The sequence below is a fragment of the Centroberyx affinis genome, unplaced genomic scaffold (assembly GCF_046629955.1).
Source record: "Centroberyx affinis isolate AG114_WGS23_722 - 3 ecotype Tasmania unplaced genomic scaffold, CSIRO-AGI_Caff_v1 ptg000932l_1, whole genome shotgun sequence".
Lineage (NCBI taxonomy): Eukaryota > Metazoa > Chordata > Actinopteri > Beryciformes > Berycidae > Centroberyx > Centroberyx affinis.
In genome coordinates this window covers 50,438-59,819 of record NW_027279509.1, presented here as the reverse complement: position 1 = coordinate 59,819, position 9,382 = coordinate 50,438, and the positions used below count along the sequence as shown (strand labels likewise).

The following is a 9,382-nucleotide window of genomic DNA, read 5'->3' as shown; positions in this document are numbered from 1 at the left end:
TTCACTTTTTGAGATTTTTTCTATTTAATAGAAATTCTATTCCAATCTGTTGTCTTTCGTATGTGAAAATATGTTTTAATTTGATTCATAACTGTGTTCTCACATATCACCCTGAAGAAAAATACAAAAAAAATGTATTTAACAAGAAACGTAATATTTTTTGTAAGGTATTCTGTATAATAAGTGGCAGATGGCAGTGGTAACTTCAACAAAAATGACCAAATTTGATGAAAATACCTTAGCTTTGATGTGTCACATTTTGTGATTGCTCCATTATGCTATAATACACCTAGGGATGATGGAGAAGGCACAATGGAGCAACTTTTTAGGTAAAAGTGATACTTTGGTTAGCATGGCATGTGATTGTGGAGGGTTAGCAGGTGTTTATGGTTGTTTTAAGATGCACTGAAAGACTGTAGCAGTGATTAATCAGCACAAAAAATGCTAGCAAATAGCCCAGTAATAGAAAAAAAAATGTCAAACAGCCTGTGATATTAACCCCTATCAAGGGAAACATAAAATATTATGTATTATGACAAAAATGTTAGTATTGCCCTTTATCATTAATGTGCTAAATGAAGAAACCTGCCACACATCTATTCTGTTATGATAGTCAACAGACATGAGTGCAGAGGCAACAGACATGAGAGCAGATTCTGCATATAAGCTAGATAGAATGTCTCCTTAAAACCCTTAAGGGTGGCAGAGAAATTTCACTTGTAATTTAACATATGAATTTCAGTCCATATAACAGCTTGAAAATGTATTATACAGTATCAAAGAATGGTTCTACAATTGGAAAAGAACAACAATAAACTAATGAATATATTTTACATGTGTAATTTAACACTGCATTTTAAACTACCATTCACTCTGGTATGTGGATTTTCCAAGGTTCAGCCCCATACTGCCCTATCTTTCATTTCCCCATCTCTCCCTCACAAAAACATTACATCACCTTTCCAACTCCACTATTATCCTGCACCCTCCCCTTTGCAGTTAACCTTTTCCTGTGTCCCTCCTCTTGCATATCCCCCTCTTCCCCTTCAGAGGAGTAGTGTTCCAGGAGCTGGTGTCTGTTCCGGGAGGGGGCGTCCTTAAAGCGCAGGCCGCAGTCCTCACACTCATACAGCAGCCCATCCCTGTTACTGCCTGGGTTTGCTCTCTCAGACTGGGACTTGCTACCAGGTCTGCCGAGGAAAGCAGATCCATGATGAGCTGCGCTCGAAGCAGGTGGAACAATGGAACTGAGGGCAGCATGGGAGTCGCTCTCTGGGCTACTGCGTGTATTCAACCCAATGCTGGCGGGAGGACCAGTCCTGGGACGCCCAACTCCTCCACCATGTTCGGGGGCCAGTCCGTGGACTGTGCGGTGGTGGAAGCGGATCCCGGAGCGGTTGGAGAAGCCTTTCCCACAGAGGCTACAGATAAAAGGCCTCTCTCCTGTGTGGATGCGGGTGTGGATCTTCAGAGCCCCCGACTGGGTAAAACTTTTCCCACACTGGCTACAGCGATAGGGCTTCTCTCCTGTGTGGATCCTCTGGTGGGCCCGGACCCCCGCCAAATGGGGGAACCCCCTGCCACAGAAGGCACAGGAATAGGGCCTTTCACCCGTGTGGATCCGCCTGTGGATCTTCAGAGCCCCCGATTGGCTAAAACTCTTCCCACAGTCAGAGCAGGTGTAGGGCCGGGCACCAGTGTGCACATTGAGGTGGATACGGAGGTTGCTGTGCGAGTTGAAGGCCCTGCCGCACTCTGTACAGAGGAAGCCGGCTGGTTTGTGGGCGTGCTCAGAGCGCTGGTGCTGCAGCAGCTGGGAGGGCCGGGAAAAGGAGGCAGAGCAATGCATACATGGGTGGTGCGACGACAAGGCCACGGCGCTCCTGCCCCTCTCCTCTTGTTGCTGAGTGTGTGCTTGGCCATGCTGGTGGTGGCACACCTGAGCACAGGTAGGAAAGGAATGCTGGCAAGACAAGCAGGGAAAAGGGCCAGGGAGCTGCGTGGAGTGGGGGTGGGAGTGGGCGAGCTGAGGGCAGGGTAAACAAGAGGTTAGAGGGCAGTGGTGATGATGGAAATGATGATGGGCGTGGGTGTGAGAAAAGGGGGAGTCTGCTCCTTCCTGCTGACTCAGTATCTGGGCGCAGGTCTGGAGGCCGCGGTGGCAGCACAGACAGGGAAACATGGGGAGGTGGGACAAGGAGCCTGGGGAGCCTCTGGAGGGAGGGGTGTCAGAGTTGGGGTCTGGGTTAGGGCTCTGACCCCCCCTCTCTTTGTCCTGCCTCTGGGGCTGCCTGGACGGCCTGGGCTCTAAGTCAGATGTGGTGGTGCTGCTGGGTTCAGTGGTGTCCTCTCCTGGTAAGCATAGGCTCAGGCTCATGGGAGCAGTGCTGCTAAGGTCTTTGGGGTTGCATACTGTGTCTAAGCGTGGCTGCGAGGATGAAGACTGTCTGGGTTTTAAAGTCTCAAAGGAAGGAGGAGAAGTGGAATAAGGGCAGCCGGGGCAGGTGCAGGCATGATGCATATCTATGCGTAAAGAAAAATAGGTTGCAATAATTGAAAGCTAAGATTTTTTTGCAGTAAAATGAAGCAATGAGTGAAATCACTGCCAGCATCCTTTATTTTGAATATTTATCATGCACTCTCACCTTCCCTTCTGTCTCTGACCTCTCCCCTCCTCTCCAGAATCTGCCGGCCCTGTCCTGGATCTGGCTTGTCCAGGGCTGGTCTGGGTTGGGGTAAGGGTTCCAGTGGGGCACCTTTGAGCCCCAGAGCATCACCTCCAGCCACCCCCCATGCAACGTGAAGGACATCTGGCTGCTCCTTCAGTAGCTGACTGGAGGCATTTCCAGATGTGATAAGGTCACCAATGAACTGATGCATCTCCATCCAGGAACACTGACCATGCTGCAATAATAAGTTATAGGGAATCAATAGAATAGCTGCCATTAGCTATATCAGTAACCACAGAGTTGCTTGTGGCAGTTGGTGGCTGCGGGACATTTTGACTTAAATGCTACATGCTACAGATTTTAGTTCAAACTAGAGACCCCAAGAAAAATCGATTGATTCAAATCATTTTAAACCAAATAAAGGATTCGCCTACTTACAACGTCAGCGCACTTGTCTTTGTCCATGAAGTAAAACACACGTAGGCTAGTGTTGGCGCTGGATCAAGGACCTATATGTAATCGTTTTAAATTATTCACACACTGGTATTCATAAACTGCTAGAAACTTGTTAAAAATAGCGCAAAAGCTCGCTCACATTATCACATCCCTACTGTGCTCCCGTAAAAATATCGTCACCGAGCGGATAATGTATTTCCGGGGCTTCATACCATGTGACAACACTTGTAGTCTTTTCATCCTCTTCCACTGATTGAGCTGTTCTACTGATTTTCGTAGACAAAACAAGTTCTAAATCCTCTTAAAATACCCTGTAGTCAACCCAAAATATTTAAAAAGCATGCTGAGCAAATACCACAGCAGATCAATCATATCCTTTTGGAATACTAGGCCCATAATAGGATTATTATTGTGATATAGCCACACACACAGACGCACTAAATTCTTACAGGAATAAAGGAATAGGTTATTATAGGGATTTTTCAGCCAATTATCTGTCAAAATAGATGTGATGTGGATATATAGGCCTAGAAATCTCATATACATTTCAAAGGGACCAGATTTTACTTTTATAAAAAATATTCACCAGCCTGCAAAATATTCACCTGAATCTATGGATATGTTCAAATCAGTTGAAATCAGTTCTGTTGCATTATCCTTACTTGTGAGTTTGAAACAATAATTCTCAGTTCACATTTTCAAGCAATCCATGTTGAGATTCTCCAGAATATGTGCACACAAGGCCAAACAAGACAACAATGGGTTAGTATCATGTTACCACACACACACACGCCTAAAGGCTTGAATCAGCAAAAGACACTGACATGAAGATTGATATAGCATCAAGTATAAATAATATTTATTTTCACCCTTTAGAAAAACATCAGTACATACCTGCAGTCTGAAACTTTTCAACAAAACACAATATGATCTAATAAATGATTAAGATGACAGAGTTCAACAGTACCTTGATTTGCCTCTATACTAAACGTAGCACTAACTCAAAAATCAAGCACCCACACACATTTAAATGTGTTACAGATGCACCCAGAAGATTCAAATACTAGAGAGGTTCAACATGAAAATTCAACAACATGAAATTCTTCTAAAGATTGCAGTACAACCTCTGAAGACAATGAAGACAAAGTTGCACATCACTCAAAATCTTCTGTTAAACCCATGTCCTGGTTCAAAATATAGAAAACAATTAGATTCAAGTGATGTTTGACAAATCATGAAGGCTAAAACAATTGCCACACAAATAGGGCTGCAACTAATGATTATTTTCATTGTCGATTATTCTGTCGATTATTTTCTCGATTAATCAATTAGTTGTTTGGTCTATAAAATGTCAGAAAATGGTGAAAAATGTCGATCAGTGTTTCCCAAAGCCCAAGGTGACGTCCTCAAACGTCTTGTTTTGTCCACAACCCAAAGATATTCAGTTTACTGTCATAGAGTAAAGAAACCAGAAAATATTCACATTTAAGAAGCTGGAATCGGAGAATTTTGACTTATTTTTCTTAAAAAACTTTAAATCTTACCCAAACCGATTAATCGATTATCAAAATAGTTGGCAATTAATTTAATAGTTGACAACTAATCGATTAATCGATTAATCGTTGCAGCTCTAAACACAAACAAGGACATACAGATAGTGGTCAATAATGTTTTTAATGCTGTGAAAGCTCTTCCTTTGTACCATATTGCATAGGGTTCATGGCTACCATTATGTAGAGTAGACCTATTGTGTCCTGTTCACAATGGGTTCACCAGGTGTGGTTAATTTTGCTCTGATTGCCCAGGCAGGCAAGTTCATGTAAGAAACGTACAGCTGTAGAGAAGCTAATCAACCAAAAGTCTAACCTAAAATGAAAACTGAACATATTTCACAGCTCTGTGCCAAATTGTGCTAAAAAAAAAGTGGCAAAAAGAACTACACCGGATGGAATGGTTATCTTCCCAGTTTCTGGAACAGCATCTTCTGTGCAATTAGAGTACAAAGCGTGAACTACAGAAATAAAAAAAAAATATTTCCTGTTCTAAACTAAACGTCATTGTCAAGCAATCCACCACTGCTAGAGGCACACCAGATGTCAGCCTTTTCATTAAGAGCCTAATTACACTACTGGAAAAGTGGGTATATTGGCAGGTATATTCTACTTTGTCATAACAGGCCGTTGGTAGGTAAACTGATTACAAAAAAAAATATACCACTATTCATTAGTATATCATTCTGGCTGTAGAATATCACCTACACTCAGGGTTTAAGTGGCTAGAGGTACAACAAAATGGTAAGTGTGTCCTTTGTAGTGTTTAAGTACATCTTTCAGTGGGGGAATTTGACTACAGGTTGAGTTTTATTCTCCTCCTCAATCTGCCCTCGCTCAAAATCTCTTTCTGTCCACTGTTAAAGCCCTCTTCATTCTTAGTTGGACAAACTAAGAGGATCAACATGAGCATCAGGACAGGAAGGGCTTGGCCCATCATCCTCCATCTTCATTTCTCTCTCCGGCCTCCATGCTGTCAGCTGGCAGGATTTGGATGGCAACAAGTCAGAACCAGGAGACTGAGGCTCTTTCTTAATATCCATTACTAGGCCAGAAGAGGTTGTACTAAAATTAAGAGGTGAGAGATCCATGGGATCTAATTTCAACCGCTTCACTGTAGTATATCTATCTCTCTCTGCTGTATTCTCCAAACTTGTTACCCATTGTTCTCTCTTAACCTTTAAGATAGTCTCTTTACTATCAACACTTTGGAATGCTTCTCCTTGAATACTACAAGCCTCTTCTGAGAACTCTGGGTCTTCTGGCTCAATTTTAACAGGAAGAGGACAAATGGTAAGAGCAGACTCAGTTGAGGTAGACTTTTTAGACAAATCCAGAGGCGCCACATAGTCTGGGTCCTGTTTGTTGCCCATTACCAAATCTAGAGGGACATCTAAATGTAGCTGCGTTCCTGGAACAGAATTTGTACCAAGGTGTGAGCTAGACCTGTGCAATCTCAGTTCACTTCTTGGAGCAGGTGGGAGAGCCACATGAACATCTGGAACTGGTGGAGCCTGAGGGACAGTAGATGGGAATGCCAGGCCATTGGCTAGAGATGAACTCACAGGAACAAACAAGACAAGTTTAACCCCAGGAGGCGGCCGTTTGTCGAGCGTTAGCTGCCACACCGCTTCTGCTGGACTGGACCCATTGGACACTCCCCCTGTCACATTCCTTGGACTACCAGATTCCTCCACTGGTGCAGCAGGGGTGTTTGAAACATCAGCAGGGATAGTGACTGTTGTGTTTGATGTATTTGTAGGGTTTTTTGTTGGCAATGAAAGGTTTGTGCTTGGCTGGGGCATGCGTTTCACAGGCGGAGGAGAGCTCTTTGTGGCCGTACGTTTCTTAGGAGCACTCTAAAATGGGAAAACAAATATCTCAATCACACAAGTTACAAAACCCAGAAGTGCGACAGAATTTGCCAAATAAACTAGGAATGATCAATGTAGGTAGTTCTTAAAAATCTCATGTCACCATAATGCGCAAAACTCACCGAAGGAGCGGGTGTATGTCCACAGTTGTTGAGGTGGCTATCATAGCTCTGCTGGTGGGGAAAGCCCAGTCCACACCTCTGACACAGGCAGGGCGTCTGGCCGGCATGGCCACCCATGTGGGACATCAACAGCAAGGCTGACCGGAACCCCTTTCCACACTCCGCACAGGTCAGCACCTTCTGGTGAGCCCCAGCATGCTTCTTCAGCTCTTCTGCCGTGGCAAAACTTTGGCCACACTCCAAACAGCGGATCTCATCCCCTTTGGGCCCCTGGTGGCCCCAGCAGCCCGTATCCTTTTTGTGCTTCTGGAAGTCCGCCTGGCTGAGAAACACTCTCAGACAGGCCACACAGTGAATACGCTGAGGTTCACACTTGTGTTGGCGGTACAGTTTTGCCAGGCGGAAGTGGCTGCGACATCGTATGCAGGTGTAAGGCAACAAACCTAGATGGGAGAAGCTGTGTTTCAGGAGAGCGTTCTTCCTGGTAAAGCTCTTTGTACAGTCTGTGCAATTGTAGCTGCGATGGCACTTTTTATTCTGGTGGCGTGTGAGGGACTTTTGCTGGGAGAAAATGCGGCCACATGACTCGCATACAAAGTTGCCCAGGGTGCGCTTGTGCCACTCCACATGCCATTCACACACTTTCAGGTCAGTGAATACACGCTTGCACAGGTCACACTCGTAAAACTTCTTCTCAAAGTGAGTTGTTGACAGGTGGTCCCTCAAGCCTTCCTGTGACTTAAAGACGGTCAGACAGATGCGGCAGAGGAGAGGATCCAGTCTGGCCTGGGCATGCGTGCGCAGGTGGGCACGGTAGTTGTCAATCTGGCAGAAGCGTTTGCCACATTCAGCACAACGGTACGGGCGTGCTCCAGTGTGCAGGTTCATATGCTCTTGCAGCTTGAGGTTTGAGGGAAGTTGAAGGTCACAGAAGCTGCAGCGGTAATCACCTGAATGACTAGACTCTGTGGGAAATAGGAAAGGGAAATCTCAAGCATGATAATAGCTTAATCATCAAAAAAGACATATCACTCACCAGGCACCAGCCAGGAAAAGAATTTAAAGTGCAAATATTAGGTAGAATTAAATTGGCACAGGATATTAATAGCTCAGAAAGACTTTGTCAACAAACTCAGACTCAGTTGAGGTAGACATAATGCCACATAGTCTGGGTCCTGTTTGTTGCCCATTACCAAATCCAGAGGGACACAGCACCAGACACATATATGCTTAAGAGATTCAAAACTAAATCAACCATACCATTGTCTAGCCCTTCTTCTTCCTCATCGTCTTCCTCCTCTTCCTCATCTGTCACAGACACCTCACTGTCATCTGACTCATTCTCCACACCCTGCTCCGTTCTTTCTGTTGAATTTCCCTTCGCTTCTTGTCCATCATCAAGATCTTTCTGTCCATTTTCAGACTCAGCATCTACTATTTTCTGTTCTATTGCCAGCAGTGGAGTTTCAGTGTTTCCTGGTCCAGTGGTTGGACAACTTATCGAGGGCTTAGGTAATACAGGAAGTACAGTGCCAGAATCAGCAGGACCCATACTGGCAGCTTGTTTGTCTTGTACACTTGGAGTCGGTTGTAGAGGTGTACATGGTAACGTCTGTGGTGTCTCAGAAACCTCTGTGGTTTGTTCAATGTGCACATTCTGTATTACGGAAGCAGGATCTTCAACAACTGACTGGTTGCCTCTGATCGGTTTTCTTTCTGTAGAATGGCTGTGTGAGAGTGAGGCGTCGGATGATGCCAAAACACACGGTGTCTGTCTCACAGGTGTCTCTGATGGCTGCAGGATGTCAGGAAATCCCAACTCTGTCAGCTGGATATCAATGGTGTATTCTGAGGACATGGTGACTGCTGGCTGTAAAGTCAGTTGGGATTATTACACATAGACCAGGTGCAGGTGTTCAGGAAGCATTTGATAAAATTAACAATTCATCTTACCAATGAAAAGACTACATCTACGGAAACTCTTTTTTACTCTCCTTTAATTTTTATAGCGGTTAGCAAACAACATATCTATGGGAATTCAATAATGACACCACTGCAACCTTAATTGACGGACTCAAGGTGCTACCTCATTGTCCTGGAGGCAAACTGATGGCAAGGTGTGACTTCTGAACAACTAGATAATGCCTACATCCTCGAGGTTAGCTTCTTATCTAAGAGAAAACTAATGTGATAAGTACGACAAAAGACTTACCAACAAGCTTTATCAACACGACGTGAAAATAGCGCGATTACGATTAGACGATTAGCAAGCGGCAAACTCACTTACCTCGTTGCAAACAAAAACAAATAAAGGAAGTATAGCAGGGAAAGGAGGGCTGTGTACAGGCACCAGGTACACACGCGAGCACACATAGTGTCTTGGAGTGGTATTACATGCAAAAAACGTAGGCCTGTTCACAGCACACCTGCGAATGATAAACTGCTGCATGCAAACACTATCAGCCATTTAAGTGAAGTCAAAATAAGTAAAGCTTTAATATTTTTACAAAGGGTTCATAATTGCTAATAAAGATGATGAAATGGCCCAGTTGAAAATTGCAGAAGGTCACCAGAATATGTAGCCTACATTTTGGTAGGCCTTTTATTGGCTTTGTATCAGTATAATTTGAGGAAAAATCTAACCTAATTTGCAAAACCTTGCATTGAGGAAGAAAGTAAGTTTTCTATAACATGGAAGTGAAGAGAACTAA

At 44.2% G+C, this 9,382-nt stretch overlaps 2 protein-coding genes across 2 annotated transcripts; both read right to left on the bottom strand.

Moving 5' to 3' along the window:
* Nucleotides 1-931: 931 nt before the first annotated feature.
* LOC139645931 (zinc finger protein 586-like) lies at nucleotides 932-3,237 on the bottom strand. Its single transcript, XM_071521804.1, has 4 exons — nucleotides 3,108-3,237; nucleotides 2,646-2,904; nucleotides 1,220-2,523; nucleotides 932-1,177 (listed from the first exon to the last, which is right to left on the bottom strand). Exons 1-4 carry the CDS (start codon nucleotides 3,132-3,134, stop codon nucleotides 950-952), a joined length of 1,818 nt encoding a protein of 605 aa, XP_071377905.1. The 5' UTR covers nucleotides 3,135-3,237; the 3' UTR covers nucleotides 932-949.
* A 760-nt stretch (nucleotides 3,238-3,997) lies between these two features.
* LOC139645937 (uncharacterized) lies at nucleotides 3,998-8,966 on the bottom strand. Its single transcript, XM_071521814.1, has 4 exons — nucleotides 8,884-8,966; nucleotides 7,932-8,541; nucleotides 6,672-7,636; nucleotides 3,998-6,534 (listed from the first exon to the last, which is right to left on the bottom strand). Exons 2-4 carry the CDS (start codon nucleotides 8,527-8,529, stop codon nucleotides 5,554-5,556), a joined length of 2,544 nt encoding a protein of 847 aa, XP_071377915.1. The 5' UTR covers nucleotides 8,530-8,541; nucleotides 8,884-8,966; the 3' UTR covers nucleotides 3,998-5,553.
* Nucleotides 8,967-9,382: the final 416 nt, after the last annotated feature.